Source organism: Phaenicophaeus curvirostris, chromosome 22, assembly GCF_032191515.1.
Source record: "Phaenicophaeus curvirostris isolate KB17595 chromosome 22, BPBGC_Pcur_1.0, whole genome shotgun sequence".
NCBI classification, from domain to species: domain Eukaryota; kingdom Metazoa; phylum Chordata; class Aves; order Cuculiformes; family Cuculidae; genus Phaenicophaeus; species Phaenicophaeus curvirostris.
Genome location: NC_091413.1, coordinates 7,391,248 through 7,410,206, shown reverse-complemented (window position 1 = coordinate 7,410,206; position 18,959 = coordinate 7,391,248). Strand labels below are relative to the sequence as shown.

The 18,959-nt window shown below is 59.6% G+C and overlaps 3 protein-coding genes across 7 annotated transcripts in view; all 3 read right to left on the bottom strand.

Moving 5' to 3' along the window:
• Positions 1 to 6: 6 nt before the first annotated feature.
• On the bottom strand, positions 7 to 6,438 carry TMEM82 (transmembrane protein 82). Its single transcript, XM_069874967.1, has 6 exons — positions 6,176 to 6,438; positions 6,011 to 6,083; positions 4,778 to 4,952; positions 3,200 to 3,608; positions 1,722 to 1,891; positions 7 to 130 (listed from the first exon to the last, which is right to left on the bottom strand). The coding sequence occupies exons 1-6, from the start codon at positions 6,252 to 6,254 to the stop codon at positions 68 to 70; spliced, it is 969 nt and encodes a 322-aa protein (XP_069731068.1). The 5' UTR covers positions 6,255 to 6,438; the 3' UTR covers positions 7 to 67.
• Positions 6,439 to 6,488: 50 nt separating this feature from the next.
• SLC25A34 (solute carrier family 25 member 34) lies at positions 6,489 to 10,399 on the bottom strand. Of its 2 annotated transcripts, none has more exons than XM_069874957.1 (5): positions 9,705 to 10,399; positions 9,159 to 9,224; positions 7,815 to 7,967; positions 6,953 to 7,087; positions 6,489 to 6,878 (listed from the first exon to the last, which is right to left on the bottom strand). In XM_069874957.1, the coding sequence occupies exons 1-5, from the start codon at positions 10,179 to 10,181 to the stop codon at positions 6,525 to 6,527; spliced, it is 1,185 nt and encodes a 394-aa protein (XP_069731058.1). In that variant the 5' UTR covers positions 10,182 to 10,399; the 3' UTR covers positions 6,489 to 6,524. The 2 variants fall into 2 exon arrangements, with proteins under 2 accessions (XP_069731058.1, XP_069731059.1); XM_069874958.1 differs by having other exon boundaries at positions 6,590 to 6,859.
• Positions 10,400 to 11,900: 1,501 nt separating this feature from the next.
• Positions 11,901 to 18,959, bottom strand: part of PLEKHM2 (pleckstrin homology and RUN domain containing M2) — a 31,546-nt gene continuing 24,487 nt past the window's right edge. For all 4 annotated transcript variants that reach the window (XM_069874883.1, XM_069874884.1, XM_069874885.1 and 1 more), the window contains 11 exons: positions 18,864 to 18,933; positions 18,686 to 18,776; positions 18,376 to 18,440; positions 17,466 to 17,554; positions 16,772 to 16,904; positions 15,966 to 16,156; positions 15,617 to 15,682; positions 14,389 to 14,548; positions 14,072 to 14,251; positions 13,872 to 13,988; positions 11,901 to 12,952 (listed from right to left, as the gene is read on the bottom strand). In XM_069874883.1, the coding sequence (XP_069730984.1) occupies positions 12,815 to 12,952; positions 13,872 to 13,988; positions 14,072 to 14,251; positions 14,389 to 14,548; positions 15,617 to 15,682; positions 15,966 to 16,156; positions 16,772 to 16,904; positions 17,466 to 17,554; positions 18,376 to 18,440; positions 18,686 to 18,776; positions 18,864 to 18,933 (1,300 nt within the window). In that variant the 3' untranslated portion in view covers positions 11,901 to 12,814. The remainder of the gene's footprint in view (positions 12,953 to 13,871; positions 13,989 to 14,071; positions 14,252 to 14,388; positions 14,549 to 15,616; positions 15,683 to 15,965; positions 16,157 to 16,771; positions 16,905 to 17,465; positions 17,555 to 18,375; positions 18,441 to 18,685; positions 18,777 to 18,863; positions 18,934 to 18,959) is intronic.

Below are 18,959 nucleotides of genomic sequence, written 5' to 3'. Positions count from 1 at the left end.
CCTGTGTTCTGTGGAGCCAGGTAGAGCCCCCTTGGGTCTGGGACACCTGATTAAACCCCACAGCTCGTCAGGACATGTCTTCTGATGCTGATGCCAACTGCCTCTCAGGCCGAGAGTGCCGGGGAGAATCCTGTGGGAAATGGAAGGGGAGAATCGTAGAATCACGGGATGGTTTGGGTTGGAAGGCACCTCAAAGCCCATCCAGTCCCACCCCTGCCATGAGCAGGGACACCTCTCACTGGATCAGGGGCTCCAAGCCCCATCCAACCTGGCTTCGAACTGCTCCAGGGATGGGGCAGCCTCTGGATAACCTGGGCCAGGGCCTCTCCTCCCTCCTCATGAAGAATTTCTTCCTAATGTCTAATCTAAATCTTCCCCCTTCCAATTTAAAGCCACTCCCCCTCGCCCTTTCACTCCAGGCCCTTGTAGAAAGTCCCTCCCCAGCTTCCCTACCTGTTCTTACCCTAAGAAACGTTTGCAGCCAATTTTTCAGTTGTGCAGCTTTCACAATTCAGCGGAGATTTTAAAACCATTCAGCAATCGCCGTCTTATCTCTCATGGTCAAAACTGCAACCGATATCAGCATCCCACGGTCTGCTTTGTTCTGACACCCTGGGTTTTAGTCATTCTCTTTAATGGGAGATGTAGGATGAGAAACCCAGCCTGGCTCAGAGAGGCCTTGCTGCTTGAGTTCTGGGACCTGAGGGAAGCCCTTGTTCAGCTGGAGAAGGCTAGAGATACCTGAGCAAGCGTAGACTTTGAGATCATCGAGTCCAACCACCCCTGTCCACTACTGAACCCTCCCTGAGAGCCTCATCTCCCCATCTTTTAGACCTCTCCAGGGATGGAGACTCTACCAGCACCTTGGGCGGCCTCTGCCAGGGCCTGAGAACACTTTTGTTGAAGGGATTTTTCCCACTGTCCAATCTGAACCTGCCCTGGTGCAACCTGAGGCCATTTCCTCTCATCCATCGCTGTCCCTTGGGAGCAGAGCCCAGCACCCACCTCACCACAACCTCCTCTCCAGGAGCTGCACAGAGCGACCATAGAATTGCTAGTTTGGGAAGGATTCACCGGATCATCGAGTCCAACCATTCCCATCAATCACTAACCCATGTCCCTCAGCACCTCATCCACCCGTCCCTTAAACCCCTCCAGGGAAGGGGACTCAAGCCCCTCCCTGGGCAGCCTCTGACAGTGCCCAATGACCCTTTCCGGGAAAAATTTTTTCCTGATGTCCAGCCTGAACCTCCCCTGGTGGAGCTTGAGGCCATTCCCTCTCGTCCTGTCCCCTGTCCCTTTGGAGAAGAGCCCAGCTCCCTCCTCTCCACAACCTCCTTTCAGGGAGTTGGAGAGAGCAATGAGGTCTCCCCTCAGCCTCCTTTTCTCCATGATAAACGCCCCCCAGGTCCCTCAGCCGCTCCCACAACCCCTGTTCTCCAGCCCCTTCCCAGCTCCGTTCCCTTCTCCGGACGTGCTCCAGCCCCTCCAGGTCCTTCTTGGAGTGAGGGGCCAGAACTGACCCCAGGATTCGAGGTGCGGCCTCCCCAGTGCCAAGTGCGGGGGACGATCCCTTCCCTGCTCCTGCTGAGCCAAGCCAGGATGCTGGTGGCCTTCTTGGCTTGTATTGGCTCGAATTCCATACGCACACATGGACACGTGTGCGTGGAAGAGGAGGAGCCCCTCACCAGGGCGTCGTGGCAGTGGGTGCCCCATCTCACCTGCAGCCGGCTGGCCTCCAGCATGGCTCCGGCTCGGAGCAGACACCAGAGCTCTCCCAGCAGCGAGACGAGGACGTGGAGGACGTCGCTCCAGCGGCCAACGGTGAGGAGGAGGATGAAGAGGCCGCCCATCCGGACCAGCACCGTCCGGTGCGGCGAGCTCTGCTCCTCTGCCGGGATGCAAAGTTGGGGTGACACCATGGGGGCTCCACGACCCCCCTGGCCCCGCCAATGGGGGACAGAGGGCATTTTTGGGGTGATACGGGCACCCCGTGCACTCCCAGGGTGCCACAAGGGTCCCCAAGGCGCTCCCTGTGCCCCCAAACAGCCCCAGGTCCCCAAACAGACACCCACGTGGCCCATAGACTCCCCCCCCACTGCCCCACAGACCCCTCCAAACAGCCCCAGATGCTCCATACAGCCCCACAGACCAAGAATATGCCCCATAGACCCCCCAAACAGCCCCACATGCCCCATTCTACCCCTCAGACCCCCAATATGCCCCATATACAGCCCCATATACGCCTAACATGCCCATAGACCCCCCCATATGCCCCCCATACCACCCTATATGCCTCCCTGTGCCCCCATAGACCTCCAAGATGCCCCATAGACCCCCCCAAACAGCCCCAGGTGCCCCATAGACCAATAATATGCCCCACAGACCCCACCAAAAGGCTCCAGATGCCCTGTAGACCAATAATATGCCCCACAGACACCCCCAAACAGCCCCAGATGCCCCACCCTACCCCATAGCCCCCCAATATGCCCCATATACCCCCCATTCAGCCCCATATACGCCCAACAAACCCACAGACCACCCCCCCAAACAGCCCCAGATGCCCCATAGACCAATAATATGCCCCCATATTCCCCCAGGGTGCCCCATATACTCCGTAAACAGACCCACAATGTCCCATACAGCCCCAGGATGTATCATATACACCCAGGATGCCCTATATACCCGCTAAACAGCTCCAGGTGGCTCCCTGAGCCCCTGTAGACTACCAGGATGCCCTATATACCCCCAGGATGCTCCCTGTGTCCCAAGGATGCCCCATACAGTCCCCATACAGCCCCAGAATGCCCTATAAACCCCCAGGATGCTGCATACAGTCCCCAGGGTGCTCCGTGCAGCCCCCATACAGCCCCAGGATGCCCTATATACCCTCAGGATGCCCCATATACCCCCAGGATGCTCCCCATACAGTCCCAATACAGGCCTCAGAGTGCTCCGTGCAGCCCCCGTGCAGCTTCAGGATGCCCCCTATACCCTCAGGATGCTCCCCATGCCCCCAGGATGCCCCATACAGTCCCCATACAGCCCCAGGGTGCCCTATATACCCCCAGGATGCTCCCCATGCCCCCAGGATGCCCCATACGCTCCCCATACAGCCTCGGGATGTCCCATCGTGGAGTACGCTCCTCCCTAGCCCCCCCCAAACCATACCTGGAGCAAGTTTCAATCCCCTTCTCACCTTGCATGTAGGTGACCAGCAGCGTGTAACAGATGGTGAGCGGCGTCCAGAAGCGGACGGCCTCGGCGGTGGAGAGGAAATCCCGGTTGATGAGAGCCACGGCGGCCAAGTCGGCCACGGCGAAGGTGACGGCCAGGGCGTTACGGAGCAGCCGGGGGATGCGGTGCCCGTTGGAGAGGAGGAGGATGCAGACGCCGCAGTATTGCCCTCGGCTGTGCAGCTCGTAGAGGGTGCAGACGTGGTGAGCCAGGCGGCGGGCGTAGGTGGCCAGCAGCCCCGCCAGCCCCACCGCCAGCGCCAGGTTGGACGTCCCGTGAGGAGCCTCTTCCAGCAAGAAGCTGAGGGCGCAGGACACCCCGCAGCTCAGTGAGTACTGGCACAGCAGGTAGAGCTGGATGCTCTGGGCGCCCTGCGGGAGGGGGATGGTGCTGTCAGCCACTGCAGAGGCCGCAAAGTGGCAAGAGGATTGTGGAATCGTTGAGGTTGGAAAATATCTCTGAGCTCGTCCAGTCCAACCATCAGCCAAACTGCACTGTGCCAGCTAAACCGTGTCCCCAAGTGCCACATCTGAGAGCCTCTTGACCCCCTCCAGGGATGGAGATGCCACCACCGCCCTGGGCAGCCTCTGCCAGGGCTTGGCAAACCTTTCCATGAAGGAATATTCCCCACTATCCAATCTGAACCTGCTCTGGTGCAACTTGAGGCATTTCCTCTTGTCCCATCGATGTCCCCTGGGAGCAGAGCCCAGCACCCACCTCACCACAACCTCCTCTCCAGGAGCTGCACAGAGCGATGAGGTCTCCCCTCAGCGTCCTCTTCTCCACGATAAACACCCCCAGGTCTCTCAGCGGCTCCCACAACCCCTGTTCTCCAGACCCTTCCCAGCTCTGTTCCCTTCTCCAGACGTGCTCCAGCCCCTCCAGGTCCTTCCTGGAGCGAGGGGATGCACAGCTTCAAAGCACTGGATGGTTTTCTCCCTGCCAGCCTCCTTGCCCAGCATGCAGAGGCTGTGGAGCAGGAAGGCCTGGCCTTCTCCATGCCACCGGCACTACATGGGGAACGCGCTGTCATAGAATCACCAGGTTGGAAAAGACCTGAGATAATCAAGTCTAACCATACCCATCTGCCACTAAACCATGACCCTCAGCACCTCATCTGGGGGGTCTTTTAAACCCCTCCAGGGAAGGTGACTCAACCCCCTCCCTGGGCAGCCTCTGACAGTGCCCAGTGACCCTTTCTGTGAAATATTTTTTCCTGATGTCCAGCCTGAACCTTCCCTGGTGGAGCTTGAGGCCATCCCCTCTCGGCCTGTCCCCTGTCCCTTGGGGGAAGAGCCCAGCTCCCTCCTCTCCACAACCTCCTCTCAGGCAGTTGGAGGGAGCAATGAGGTCTCCCCTCAGCCTCCTCTTCTCCAGGATAAACAACCCCAACCCCCTCAGCCTCATGGTTTTCTCCATTCCAGCCACCACCACGGAGGCTGCAGAGCGATGCCATGGCCTCTCCCCGCTGCAACCCCCAAAACTCTTCCAAACCCACAAGGGATGAACAACACCACAGTTCCCCCCCATCCCATTTCACCTTGCGGAGGGCGAGGACGGTGGAGATGGCTCTCAGGGAGAACTCCAGCACCACCAGCGCAGCCACGCGGGAGCCCACCAGGGCCAGCACACCCGTCAGCACCACCACCTGCAGTGGCTCCAGCACCTGTCGCTGCGTCCGCAGAGCCTCCTTCTCTGCCTGCCTCGATGGGTCACTGGGGACAGTGAGGGGGACACTGAGCCACGTGGGACATCCCCTAACTCCTCCACCACCCTAAATCGGGGTGACAGCCCCAGAGTCCCTCGCGGTGCTTCATAGAATCATAGAATCACCAGGTTGGAAAGGACCCACCAGATCATTGAGTCCAACCATTCCCATCAGTCACTAACCCATGTCCCTCAGCACCTCGTCCACCCGTCCCTTAAACCCCTCCAGGGAAGGGGACTCAACCCCCTCCCTGGGCAGCCTCTGACAGGGACCAATGACCCTTTCCAGGAAAAATTTTTTCCTGATGTCCAGCCTGACCCTCCCCTGGTGGAGCTTGAGGCCATTCCCTCTCGTCCTGTCCCCTGTCACTTGGGAGAAGAGCCCAGCTCCCTCCTCTCCACAACCTCCTCTCAGGTAGTTGGAGAGAGCAATGAGGTCTCCCCTCAGCCTCCTCTTCTCCAGGATAAACACTCCCAGCTCTCTCAGACGCTCCTCTTGTTCTCCAGTCCCCTCACCTGCTTTGTTGCTCTTCTCTGGACTCGCTCCAGAGCCTCAACATCCTTCTTGTGGGGAGGGGCCCAGAACTGACCCCAGGATTCGAGCAGCGGTCTCACCAGGGCCGAGTCCAGAGGGAGAAGAACCTCCCTGGCCCTGCTGGCCACGCCGTGTCTGATCCAAGCCAAGATGCCATTGGCCTTCTTGGCCACCTGGGCCCCTGCTGGCTCATGTTCAGTCGCTGTCACCCAACACCCCCAGGTCCTTCTCCTCCAGGCACTTTCCAGCCAGACTTCTCCTAGTCTGGAGCTGCCCAGGGTTGTTGTGGCCCAAGTGCAGGACCCGGCATTTGGCCTTGTTAAACCTCCTGCTGTTGATCTCAGCCCATGGGTCCAGCCTGTTCAGATCCCTTTGGGGAGATCCCTTTACTTGGGGGAATCACAGAACCATCATTGAGTCCAACTGCCAAACCGACAGGCTCTGCTCATCCTGCCCGCGGGCACCAAGCGCTTCCATGCTGGATCCCCAAAAGCAGCTCCCCAAACCCGATCCCCCAAGAGAATTGCTTACTTCAGGCACTGGATGTAGAGATAAACCTTCAGGAGGCTGCAGAGCACCGAGACGGCGCAGGCACCCACCAACCCTGCAGGGAGAAGGCAGCGTTCTCAATGCGTGACCTGAGAAGGTCACCGGTGTCCCCCCGAGCTGTCCCCACACCACCCTGAGGGCTCTCACCTTGCAGGAGCGCGTCCAGCAGTGCCCAGCCCCACGCCAGCCCGGGCAGCGCCGGCAGCCAGCCCCACAGAGAAAACATTTTTGATAGAGAGGAGCCACGGCGCAGCCAACCCCGGCTCCAAGGTCCGCGGGGCGGAGGCTGGGAGCGGCCCCCCCGGGCTAGTAAATCATTGCTGGGGCAAGCGAGGGCAGCTGGAGTTCTGGCCGGAGCTGCTGAGCTCCAGCTGCCCTGTAGAGGAGAAAATTAGGGTGGGGAGAGGGATACAGTGATAGGATGTGGTGATGGGATGCATGTGGTGGGATGAGTTGATGGGATGCACATGGTGGGACTTGGGGACCACCAGCATCTTTAATCCCTCTGCCCTGGCATCACCCTTATCCTCTCAGCCCTGCATTTCAGGTCCCTCCACTCCATTTGCACCACCCCAAGGACCCCGAAACGACGCCAAAAACTAGAAAAACCCCTTTTATTAACGGCAGCGGCGAGGCCGGCGTCGCATCCTACGTTCCCGGCGGCTGCTGGTGCCGCACCATCTTCCTGAGCTCGTCCCAAAAGAAGAGGCTGAGGACGGTGTGGGGGCCGAGGCGGAGGTAGACGGCGCCGATGCCCTTGTACAAGCCCAGCAGCCCCTCTTTGCTGGAGATTCGCAGGACGCAATCCAAAAAACCCCGGTAGAGCTTGCCCTGGGGAGAGAGGAGGCGGCTGCGCACCCGTGCTGGACGCCACTGCGGGGAAAGGCCACGTCCTTCTCGCTGGGTTCGGCCAAGCGGCCTTACCGTGCCGTCGGCCTCCACCGGCTGGTTGTAGAGCCGCGTGCTGATCACGTCGAAGGGCGTCATCGTCACCGCCACCGCCACGCCGCTCACCATGCCGCCCGCCAGCACCGCCGCCCAGCTGCCCTCCCCGAACCACTGCGGGGAGCACCGGGCATCAGCTCTGACCCCCGAAACCAGGGGAACATCGAGCATCAGCTCTGAGCCCCCAAAACTGGGGCGCACCGAGCTCTGCCCCTGAAAGAGGGGAGCGCCAGGCAGCAGCTCCGACCCTAAAAAGAGGGAAGCGCTGAGCATCAGCTCTGCGTCTAAAACTAGGGGAGTACCGAGCATCAGCTCTGCATCCAAAAATAGGGGAGCGCTGGGCACCAGCTCTGCCCCAAAAACAGGGGAGCACTGGGCATCAGGTGTGCCCCCCAACAAGAGGGGAGAGCTGGGCATGGGCTCTGCCCCCCAAAACAGGGGAATGCTGAGCATCAGCTCTGACCTCAAAACAGGGGAGTGCCGGGCATCAGCTCTGACCCCAAAAATAGGGGAGAGCCGGGCATCAGCTCTGCTCCCCAAAAACAGGGGAGCACCAAGCATCAGCTCTGCCCCCTAAAAAAGGGAATGCCAGTCATCAGCTCTGCCCCCGAAAGAGGGGAGCACCGAGCATCAGCTCTGCCCCTGAAAATGGGGGAGCACTGTCTGTCAGGTCTTTACCCCCAAACCAGGGCAGCCCCAACCCTCAGCTCTGCCCCCCAAACCCAAGGCAGCACCATCCATCAGCTTTTTTCTTTAAAAAAGCAGGGAGTCCTGGCTGCCAGCTCCTCCTACCCAAAGCCCGGGGCGCTGGGGGCTCCAACAGCAGCCCGATCCTCCTCACCTGGTGCTCGCAGACCCAGTCCTTGGCAGAGGCGAAGGTGGCGAGTTGAGCGGCCGAACCCACAGCCACACGGGGCACGGCCCCCGAAACCCCTCGCCACAGCCCTGCCACCCCGTGCTGCCTGTAGATGCTCTCGAAAGCGCCGGAGATGCTCTGGGAAGAGACGGGATTCAGGAAGAGGGGAGCAACAGTGAATCATAGAATCACCAGGCTGGAAAAGACACAGGAGCTGCACAGAGCGATCATAGAATCGCTAGTTTGGGAAGGATCCACCGGATCATCGAGTCCAACCATTCCCATCAATCACTAACCCATGTCCCTCAGCACCTCATCCAACTGTCCCTTAAACCCCTCCAGGGAAGGTGAATCAACCCCCTCCCTGGGCAGCCTGTTCCAGTGCCCAATGACCCTTTCTGTGAAAAATTTTTTCCTGATGTCCAGCCTGACCCTCCCCTGGCGGAGCTTGAGGCCATTCCCTCTCGTCCTGTCCCCTGTCCCTTTGGAGAAGAGCCCAGCTCCCTCCTCTCCACAACCTCCTTCCAGGGAGTTGGAGAGAGCAATGAGGTCTCCTCTCAGCCTCCTCTTCTCCAGGTTCTTCTCTAGGCTCTTCTCATCCTTCTTGTGGTGAGGGCCCAGAACTGACCCCAGGATTCGAGGAGCGGTCTCACCAGGGCCGAGTCCAGAGGGAGAAGAACCTCCCTGGACCTGCTGGCCACACTGTTTCTGATCCAAGCCAAGATGCCATTGGCCTTCTTGGCCACCTGGGCCACTGCTGGCTCATGTTCAGTCGCTGTCACCAACACCCCCAGGTCCTTCTCCTCCAGGCACTTTCCAGCCAGACTTCTCCTAGTCTGGAGCTGCTCAGGGTTGTTGTGCCCCAAGTGCAGGACCCGGCATTTGGCCTTGTTAACCCTCATCCCGTTGGTCTCAGCCCATGGATCCAGCCTGTTCAGATCCCTTTGGAGCCTCCTGACCCTCCAGCAGATCCAGCTTCCACCCAGCTTAGTGCCATCCGCAAACTTGCTCAGGGTGCACTCGATGCCTTCATCCAGGTCATTGATAAAGACATTGCACAGTGCATTCCACACCAGAAAATCCCCCCACCCTGGTGAAATTCCAGCCCGCAGCCTGCAAAAACCCTGTTGCAGGTTGGTGCCACGAAGCCACTGCGGTGACACCATCCCCAAGGGGTGTCCAGATCCGGTGTCACGGCTCCGTGTCCCTGCTATTTTTAGTGTTTATTCAGGGCCGAGCTCCAATGAGCAGCTTGAAGTGCCCAAACCAGCCCCATCTGCCCCAGACCCCAACGCAGCGAAGATGCCACCGAGCCCCGTCCCCGCTCACCTCGTGGTTGTGCTGGTGACCCACGGCCACGGCCGCCTGCGTCTGGGCTTGCAGGTGGGTTTTGACCTGGGGAAGGAGAACGCTGGGCGACCAAACCCCCCAGGACGGGCTGTGGGTGCCCCCACCTCTCCTTAGCGGCGTTTCGGGGTGTTTTAAACCCCTCTGGTAGATGCTGGGGGGGCTGGAGGCACCTCCTGGCTCTGAGCCCTGTTTTTTCCTCACTCTGGGGAAAAAGGGACCCTACAAACCCTCCAGGTGAGCTCTGCAACTCCCAAAACAGGGGATAACGCTGGAAAAGAGCGGGGGAAACACCCTGAATTCTTTATAAGCGAATTCTTTGTGGTTTTGGGATGATGGGGAAAGAAGGAGGACAACGCAGCCCTATAGTTTGGGGGCTGAAGCAGAGCGCAGGGAGCAAGGATGCACCCAGCTGGTTTGTAGGATGCAGCTAGCTCCAAGGTGGTGAAATCCCTTTTTTTTTATGGAAGGAGGCCCCCAAAACACCCCCCTCTCCCTCCCACCGCCCCCAACGTGAGCAGCACTCACCAGGTACGCGGGGCTGCCCACGAAGGCTCCCACCGCCCCGGCCACGGCCCCCGCGGCCACGGTGCCCCCGGGATACGCGGTCCAGCCGGCATCCTCGGCGTGGGAATAGCAATAAAAGCGGACTCCGTTCATCAAGCCCTGGTAGAGGAGGCCGGCGGCCAGGCCTTTCTGCAGCCCCCGCAGCCCGTCGGCGCGGCACACGGCGCCCGCCGCCCGCAGCACCCCCCGATAGTGCCGGGGGTACGTGCCGGGGGGCTGCAGCTCGCCCTGCAGCTGCAGCCGCGTCTTCACCACCTCCAGTGGGTTGGTGAAGACGCAAGCCAAGCAACCGGCCGCCGCGCCCAGCACCAAATCCGTCACCGGAGGGACCCCCCCGGTCGGAGAATCCTGGGCGACGCCGCGGTGGGTTTGGGGGGGATAAGGGAATTCATGCAGGGAGGTGGCGGCAGGGGGGGAAGCGAGGGTGCCGGCAGCCATGCGGCACCTGCGGCGATGGCCACGGCCGCCGCCGTCCCCCCCCAGCGCAGGGAAAAGGAAAGGGGGCAGCGAGCCAGCAAGCGCCTCCCGCAAACCAACAAACCCTTTCACCCCGTTCCCCAAGACGAAACCCCCAGCCCGGCCGCGTGGGGAAGGGCGACGGGGCAAAGGTCAGACGTGGGGGCGCGTCCCCCCCGCAGCGACGCGCAGCCCGCAGCCAAATCCCGGCCGGGCGTCCCGTTCTCACGTGACGTGGAGGCGCCCGGCGCAACCAGCGAGGAACAAGGGCCCCTTCTGCAAAGACAAAAGCGTGAGGAGATGGAAAGGAAAACCAGGGAGGAAGGGGGGAGAACGCAGCCATCGCCCCCCCAGCCTTCACGGAGAGACGTGGTTTAGTGTTTCATAAGAATGGTTGGATTCGATGAGCCGATGGTTCTTTTCCAACGTGGTGATTCTATGGTTCTATGATTCAAATGAACCCTAGGGGGTTCTCTGAGGTCTGGCCAACTCATCGCAGCTGTGGCTGCGGCATGAGGGGCTCGCAGGGATTTCTCGCCCTCCTCCCCCCGTGCCAGACCCTGGGGGTTACAGAAATGCTGGAATCCTGGGGTCAGTTCTGGCCCCTCACCACAAGAAGGATGTTGAGGCTCTGGAGCGAGTCCAGAGAAGAGCAATGAAGCTGGGGAGGGGGCTGGAGAACAAGGGGAGCGTCTGAGAGAGCTGGGGGTGTTTATCCTGGAGAAGAGGAGGCTGAGGGGAGACCTCATTGCTCTCTCCAACTCCCTGAAAGGAGGTTGTGGAGAGGAGGGAGCTGGGCTCTTCCCCCAAGTGACAGGGGACAGGATGAGAGGGAATGGCCTCAAGCTCCACCAGGGGAGGTTCAGGCTGGACATCAGGGAAAAATTTTTCACGGAAAGGGTCATTGGGCACTGTCAGAGGCTGCCCAGGGAGGGGGTTGAGTCCCCTTCCCTGGAGGGGTTTAAGGGACGGGTGGACGAGGTGCTGAGGGACATGGTTTAGTGATTGATGGGAATGGTTGGACTCGATGATCTGATGGGTCTTTTCCAACCTGGTGATTCTATGAAATTGGAGCTTCCCAGGCCAAAAAGCCTGAGCGGGGGGTAGGGGGCAGTGTCATTGTCCATCCATCCATCCATGTATCTCACCTCCCCCTTTCGTTTCCTATTTTTAGGGCTGTGTGGTGCCCCCTAACCTGTGGCCAAGCCATTTGGGTCATTACTGGGACACTCGCCTCCCTCTAAAGTCCCAAATTCCCCCACTCCAGCTGCCCCATCCCCAATATCATAGAATCATAGACTGGTTCTAGAGTTGGTTCTAGAATTGGAAGGGAGTGAAGAGATCCTGTGATCCCAACCCCCTCCAAATCCCCCCCTTTGATCCTAAAAAGGTGACGGAGGGAGAACAGGGAAGGCAGGGGACGCTGGGGGCTGGCCCTGGGGCTGTTTATTCCTTGTCTCGACTGGGAATATCTCCCAGATCCAGGGATAAATGGGCCCAGAGCGTTGGGATGGATAATTCAGGGTTGGAGCTGTGGACGGGCCCCGCTGCAGGGCGAGCGCTGCCAGGGTTGAGCGAGGAGCCGGGGCGCACGTCCTCCTCTCTGACTCCAGCCTGAATCTCGCCCTCTCCCAGCCCCAAAGCGAAGCCTCCGGCTCCAGAATCAGTGGGAGAGGAGGAAAAACAGCCCCAACCTGGGAATTCGTTGAAGTTCCCAAGGCATGTTTATTGGGGAGGGGGAAGGAAGCTGATGTCTGTACACGTACATTCAGTCCTGTCTGTGTCCGCCCAGCAAAAGGCCCCGTGAAGGTGTCTGGCAGGAGAAGGGCTCGGGAGGATAGTGATTATTAGTTAAAAGCTGGCGTTGTGCCCCAAAAGGCTCCCTGCAGAGGGCAAGCGGTGGCAGCTCCTCGCCGGCCTGGGATGCAGCGAGAAGATGGGGACACGTCCGGTGGAGCCGCACGACAACTCTTGGGGTGCCTGAAGAACATCGGACTCCACCTCTTCCATCACGAGGCCATCCAACCTCAAACTGGCTTCTGAAAACTCCTCAAACTGCGCCGGGATATTCCAGGCTAAGTTTTTACCCTCCAATCTCTCTGCCAGGCTGGGGAGGGGCTCTGTGACGTCCAGTGCCAGCAGAAGGCGGAGGCGAAGCGGTGCCGTACTCGGTGATTGTATTAGCAAGGAGAAAACATGCGCGGTAGCGACGCAGCGTTCCCATCTTGCCACCTCGGTGCCTCTACCCTGGTCTAAAATGAACTCAGTCCCGCTCCCCGCCGTGCCGGGGGGCTGCTCAGCCCCAGCCCACCCTGCTCCCCCCCGTCTCCCTCGTTAGTAGTGGGATATTATTCCATAAACCATTATTCCATGTTCATGAAAGCCGGACAAGGAGGAGGGCGCAGGCTCGCCTGCACGAGGAAAGCGGCCGTGCTCGGATACCTCCAGCGCGGTGGAGAGCGCGGTGAGAACAGGATCCACGCCTGCAGGAATGCTCCTGGCGGGACCAAGTGCCGGCAGGAGTGTTCGGGGTGCCAGTTGGCTGCGAGGCAGGCGGATGCGGGCCCCCCGCTCTCCAAAAATGGGCTCCCGGCAGCCGTCCTACCCAGCCAGGGTTAACACCAGGGGTCCCGCTCCGCTCGCCCGCGGCAGAGGCTGTCGCTGCGCTGCCAGGCGCTCTCGATGAGGCTCTGAGCGTCCTCACATTTCTTCTTGACGGCAGCATCCAGAATGGCCTTGTGGAGGAGGTCAACCTGGAACACACGCATGGGGCAGTCAGGAGGGGACCAGCGACAGCCGATTCCCCCTCTGCCTGTGGACCTGCTGGAGGGCCAGGAGGCTCCAAAGGGATCTGAACAGGCTGGACCCATGGGCTGAAACCAACGGGATGAGGTTTAACAAGGCCAAATGCCGGGTCCTGCACTTGGGGCACAACAACCCTGAGCAGCTCCAGACTAGGAGAAGTCTGGCTGGAAAGTGCCTGGAGGAGAAGGACCCGGGGGTGTTGGTGACAGCGACTGACCATGAGCCAGCAGTGGCCCAGGTGGCCAAGAGGGCCAATGGCATCTTGGCTTGGATCAGAAATGGTGTGGCCAGCAGGGCCAGGGAGGTTCTTCTCCCTTTGGACTCGGCCCTGGGGAGACCGCTCCTCGAATCCTGGGGTCAGTTCTGGCCCCTCACCACAAGAAGGATGTTGAGGCTCTGGAGCGAGTCCAGAGAAGAGCAACAAAGCTGGTGAGGGGGCTGGAGAACAAGAGGAGTGGCTGAGAGAGCTGGGGGTGTTTATCCTGGAGAAGAGGAGGCTGAGGGGAGACCTCATTGCTCTCTCCAACTCCCTGAAAGGAGGTTGTGGAGAGGAGGGAGCTGGGCTCTTCTCCCAAGGGACAGGGGACAGGACGAGAGGGAATGGCCTCAAGCTCCACCAGGGGAGGTTTAGGTTGAACATTAGGAAAAAATTTTCACAGAAAGTGTCATTGGTCCCTGTCAGAGGCTGCCCAGGGAGGGGGTTGAGTCCCAATCCCTGGAGGGGTTTAAGGGACGGGTGGATGAGGTGCTGAGGGACATGGGTTAGTGATTGATGGGAATGGTTGGACTCGATGATCCGGTGGGTCTTTTCCAACCTGGTGATTCTGTGATTCTATGAAAGGGCGCAGCTCAGCCTCACACGCTCACCTGGTAGATGTTCCTCCATGCAGCGTTCAGCGCCGAGAGGAACCTTTCCAGCTCTGTAGTGCAACTAAAATAGAGGACCCAGGGCGGCAGGAACTGCTTGGTGTCCTGAGCAAACTCCTAAACACCGAGAGAGACGCCAGGCATTACCACTGCCATCCTTCCCCAGCTGCGGGTCGGCTGCTCCGCAGGGCCGCACTCACCAGGATACAGTACTCCTTGCCGGCCTCCGTGGAGATGGCGGTGACGTCCGTCAGGTCCACGGTGCCCAGCGAGCGGAAGAAGCTTGTCTGGCAGTCCTCGTGGCAGGTGAAGGCCTTCTCGTCCGTCAGCACGAGGCAGCAGGGGACGCAAGGCGTAGGGGCAACACCCTGGGGGATCACCTGCCCAGGGAGGGGGTAAAACCCAGCATGAAGGCGCCTCATCTCCATAAAGGAGAAAGAAAACCGCCTGCTCCAGCCCCACCAGGCGTCCCCTCTCCCTCTGGTGGCCCCAGGCCAGGAAGGGGTCCCTGGCTCACCCCTTTGGAGACAGCCTGGCAGAAGTACTGCATCCAGTCTGCCATGTCCTCCTCGTTCTCGGCGCTGAGCTCCAGCGAGGGCCGGTCTGTCAGGATCACCTGGAAGGAGTGGGGCCGGTCGGTGGTGTTGGAGCGCCGGCATCCCCCGCACTGCTCGCCACTGGGAGAGACGGGGAGGAGGGAGATGAGCAGGACGGACCCGCCAGAGCTAGCCTGAAAACAGCCTCCATCTGCCCTCCCTGTGCTCCACGCTGCCCCGTGCGCTCACAAGCTTAGGCTGGACATTAGGAAAAAATATTTCATGGAAAGGGTCACTGGGCACTGGCAGAGGCTGCCCAGGGAGGGGGTTGAGTCCCCTTCCCTGGAGGGGTTTAAGGGACGGGTGGATGAGGTGCTGAGGGACATGGGTTAGTGATTGATGGGAATGGTTGGACTCGATGATCCGGTGGGTCTCTTCCAGCCTGGTGATTCTATGATTCTAAGCACACATTTCCCCTGTGCTTGCTCCAAGGATGCTCTCCCCCTCTCCGTGTTGGGGTAGAGATGGAGTCAAGCACAGTGGGTTTGTGGAGCTCCCACAGTGTGGCTCTTCACAGAATCACAGAATCGTTTGAGTTGGAAGGGACCTCAAAGCCCATCCAGTCCCACCCCTGCCATGGGCAGGGACACCTCCCACTGCATCAGGGGCTCCAAGCCCCATCCAGCCTGGCCTTGAACCCCTCCAGGGATGGGGCAGCCACCCCTGCTCTGGGCAACCTGGGCCAGGGCCTCCCCACCCTCACAGCAAAACATTTCTCCCCAAGATCTAATCTCAATCTCCCCTCTTTCAGCTGAAAACCATTCCCCTCATCCCATCCCTGCCCTCCTTGATCCAGATCCCCTCGCCAGCTTTCCTGGAGCCCCTTTCAGCACTGGAAGCTGCTCTAAGATCTCCATGGAGCCTTCTCTTCTCCGCCCATCCTGGAGCGGCACCTCAGCCCTCCAGACAGCAATTCCCCAGCAAAGTTGGGGCTTTGCATGCAAGATCCAGTAGGGAATGAGCCACCTCCAGCTGTGCGCACCAGAGCCAAAGGGAACGGACTCCTGTACCCGGCCAGGAGCAAACAGGGACTCCTGCGGCACAGACTGGATCCTGCTCTGCCCCAGAAGAGCCCCCTGATCATCCCCAGCAGCTCCTGATCCCCAGGTCCCCACCGAATCTGAGCGCTACATCCTCCCAGCCGCTTACCCCATGTTGATGGAGAGCAGAGGGGTGACGTCCGTGCGGTCTGGGTACTGGTACAAGATCCCATTGCTGCCATTTGGGAAGAGAAGAGTAAGAGAGAAGGTAACTGGAGTCAGCTCAGCTCGAGCAACTCCACAAACACCCTCTGCCATCGGCCCCACAGCCCCTCCTGCCCTGCCCTCCTCCCACGCAGCCCCCCGGGGTTGCATTCCTGCACCCCGACTGGTGGCTTTAGCCTCCCAGGTGAAGTTCTCTCCATCTCCCAAGCAGCTCCCGGGCAGCAGAGTGGTCCCAGCGACTTCTCCAACAAGCCTGGTCGACCCCAGTCCCAACCCGCAGCCCCAGCGCCCACCTGAGCACCACGAAGCAGGTCTTCCACTGCTCCTTGCCCAGGTAGGAGGTCCCAGCCTTGTAGTGCAGGATGCCATCCTTGGTGACCGCATTCTCACCGCAGGAATAGTTACCGTTGCCAGATCCCAGTGCCTCATCCATGGGGTCTTCCCAGTGAACAAGGCCGTAGAAACGCACAACCACATCACAGGCCTGTGAGAAACACGTGGAGATGTTAATCATAGAATCACCAGGGTAGAAAAGACCCATCGGATCATTGAGTCCAACCATTCCCATCAATCACTAAACCATGTCTCTCACCACCTCGTCCACCCGTCCCTTAAACCCCTCCAGGGAAGGGGACTCAACCCCCTCCCTGGGCAGCCTCTGACAGGGACCAATCACCCTTTCCATAAAAAATTTTTTCCTAATGTCCAGCCTGACCCTCCCCTGGTGGAGCTTGAGGCCATTCCCTCTCGTCCTGTCCCCTGTCACTTGGGAGAAGAGCCCAGCTCCCTCCTCTCCACAACCTCCTTTCAGGGAGTTGGAGAGAGCAATGAGGTCTCCCCTCAGCCTCCTCTTCTCCAGGATAAACACCCCCAGCTCTCTCAGACGCTCCTCTTGTTCTCCAGCCCCCTCACCAGCTTCGTTGCTCTTCTCTGGACTCGCTCCAGAGTCTCAACATCCTTCTTGTGGTGAGGGGCCCAGAGCTGACCCCAGGATTCGAGGAGCGGTCTCACCAGGGCCGAGAACAGAGGGAGAATAATGGGAAGGAGTCTCCCATGAGCCTCCACCACGTTCAGCAATGGGCGTGATATCCAAACTCACCTCACACTTGGACTCCTGCGCCACGAACTTTGCAAGTGCCAGTTTCTCCATGGTGGCATCTGTGAGGATACTGGGGTACGGGGGCTCCCGGCACCCTTTGATCATGGCTGACTTCAAGGACACCAGGAAGAACCTGAGAGGGAGACGGGGAATCTCCAATGAGGCCAGAGCATCTCTCTCATGTCCAAGGGGCTTCCCTTCAATGTGGACCTCTGGTCTTCCAGGACAAAAGGGTCTCAAAAGCAACCTCCAAGTGTCTGAGCTCCACAAAGGAGACTGGGAGATAGACCCCCATCTAGACACAGATCCCAGTATGACCATCCAGGCCTCAGCATGGTCACCTCCCCGAGTGACAACACCCAGGAATCATCATTCAATCACGGAATGGTTTAGGGACCTCAAAGCCCATCTAGTTCCAACCCCCTGCCATGGGCAGGGACACCTCCCACTCGCTCAGGGTCCTCAAAGCCCCATCCAACCTGGTCTTGCATCCAACCTGGATGTGCCTTGAAACTCAAGACCTTGACCCTGCTCAGAGGGACAGCCTTCAGGGTTTAGCATCAAACCAACCCCGCTCTGGTCACAGAACTTTGGTGTGAAGAGCCGCCACCAGGGTCTCCTGCATTCCTAAGTCACGCTGGGAGCACAAGGAAGGAAGGAAAGCACCACAGTTTGCTGCCCGGTCCCTGCTTACTCGGTGAGAGCCACGTCCGCGGTGTCCAGCAGGAACTGCTTCCTCCGATTGGTGCAAACCAGAGTCACCGTCTGCTGATCCAGCCCGACCTGTGCCATGGACGACCCGTTAGGGAAACCCGTTAGGGCGGCAAAGCAGGGCTGAACCTGGCTTCTGGCCCCAGGGAAGAAGGTCAGTGGCCCCTCTGCTGCCCACATCAACACACACACAAGCCGGGCACCTACAGAGGTGGCATTTCATAGAATCACAGAATCACCAGGTTGGAAAAGACCCACCCGATCATGGAGTCCAACCATTCCCATCAATCACTGAACCATGTCCCTCAGCACCTCGTCCACCCGTCCCTTAAACCCCTCCAGGGAAGGGTACTCAACCCCCTCCCTGGGCAGCCTCTGACAGTGCCCAATCACCCTTTCTGGGAAAAATTTTTTCCTAATGTTCAGTCTAAACCTCCCTTGAGGAGCTTGAGGCCATTCCCTCTCGTCCTGTCCCCTGTCACCTGGGAGAAGAGCCCAGCTCCCTCCTCTCCACAACCTCCTCTCAGGGAGTTGGAGAGAGCAATGAGGTCTCCCCTCAGCCTCCTCTTCTCCAGGTTAAACACCCCCAGCTCTCTCAGACGCTCCTCTTCTTCTCCAGCCCCCTCACCAGCTTCGTTGCTCTTCTCTGGACTCGCTCCAGAGCCTCAACATCCTTCTTGGGGTGAGGGGCCCAGAACTGAGAGGGGATCACTTCTAACTCTCCCAGCCTCAAAGACTTGTTGGCTAAAATGCTCCCTGTGAACAGAACGGCCAAAGAACCCCACCCCACCGTGATGCTCTCGACACCCCTGTGGCCAGAGAGGTGCGGACGGAACCCCAAGCTGCCCTCCTGCTCCCCGCGAGAGGCGAGACCCAAGCCAGGCTGCGCTCACCGAAATGTAGTCCAGCTCGTTATAGGAGACGGCCTCCTCCACCATGTACGGCTTCTCCGCTGCCCCTGCACACACACACACAGAGCTGCGTGACACGGGGGCAAAGAGGCCAGCGCTGCCCAGATCCAGCCAAACCACACCACGTCCCAGGGCTTCTTGAGGGACACGTCAACCTGGGCTCCCTGCTGGGACTGCCACCACACCAGGGGACACGAGGGGACTGGCAGCGAAGAAAAGGAGCTACAGTGCCCTAATTTATGGACAAGCAAGCTTCCCTTCCCTGAGCACAGAGGCTAGCGGGATAGGATACCTTTGCGGATCAGGTACACATAGCAGTCCGTCAGCAGGACGTAGATCAGCTGCAGGTTCCCCTCCATGTGCCCGGTGCTCATTCGGATCATCTGTGCAGGGAGAGAGGAGATCTCAGCCCGTGGCCAATCCAGGCACAGAGCTGGTCCTTCATTAGAGATCGACCGCGACCGCCTTACCCTGAACAACTGCTCCTCGTTCTCCCGGAAGACGTGGATCATCAGCAGCAGGAGATGGTTGTTATCCACCCTGTGAAGACAGACAGGAGAGGATGG

What these genes read in the sequence shown, in the direction of transcription:
- TMEM82 (XM_069874967.1), bottom strand. Translation starts at nt 6,254, where the DNA reads ATGTTTTCTCTGTGGGGCTGGCTGCCGGCGCTGCCCGGGCTGGCGTGG. An exon ending in CCGTCCTCGCCCTCCGCAAG is followed by an intron (nt 3,609 to 4,777) that starts GTGAAATGGGAT and finishes CCCCTCCCGCAG; the next exon opens with GGCGCCCAGAGCATCCAGCT. An exon ending in GCTGGTCACCTACATGCAAG is followed by an intron (nt 1,892 to 3,199) that starts GTGAGAAGGGGA and finishes GCATCCCGGCAG; the next exon opens with AGGAGCAGAGCTCGCCGCAC.
- SLC25A34 (XM_069874957.1), bottom strand. Translation starts at nt 10,181, where the DNA reads ATGGCTGCCGGCACCCTCGCTTCCCCCCCTGCCGCCACCTCCCTGCAT. An exon ending in TGGGCAGCCCCGCGTACCTG is followed by an intron (nt 9,225 to 9,704) that starts GTGAGTGCTGCT and finishes CTCCTTCCCCAG; the next exon opens with GTCAAAACCCACCTGCAAGC. An exon ending in ACTGGGTCTGCGAGCACCAG is followed by an intron (nt 7,088 to 7,814) that starts GTGAGGAGGATC and finishes TGCTCCCCGCAG; the next exon opens with TGGTTCGGGGAGGGCAGCTG.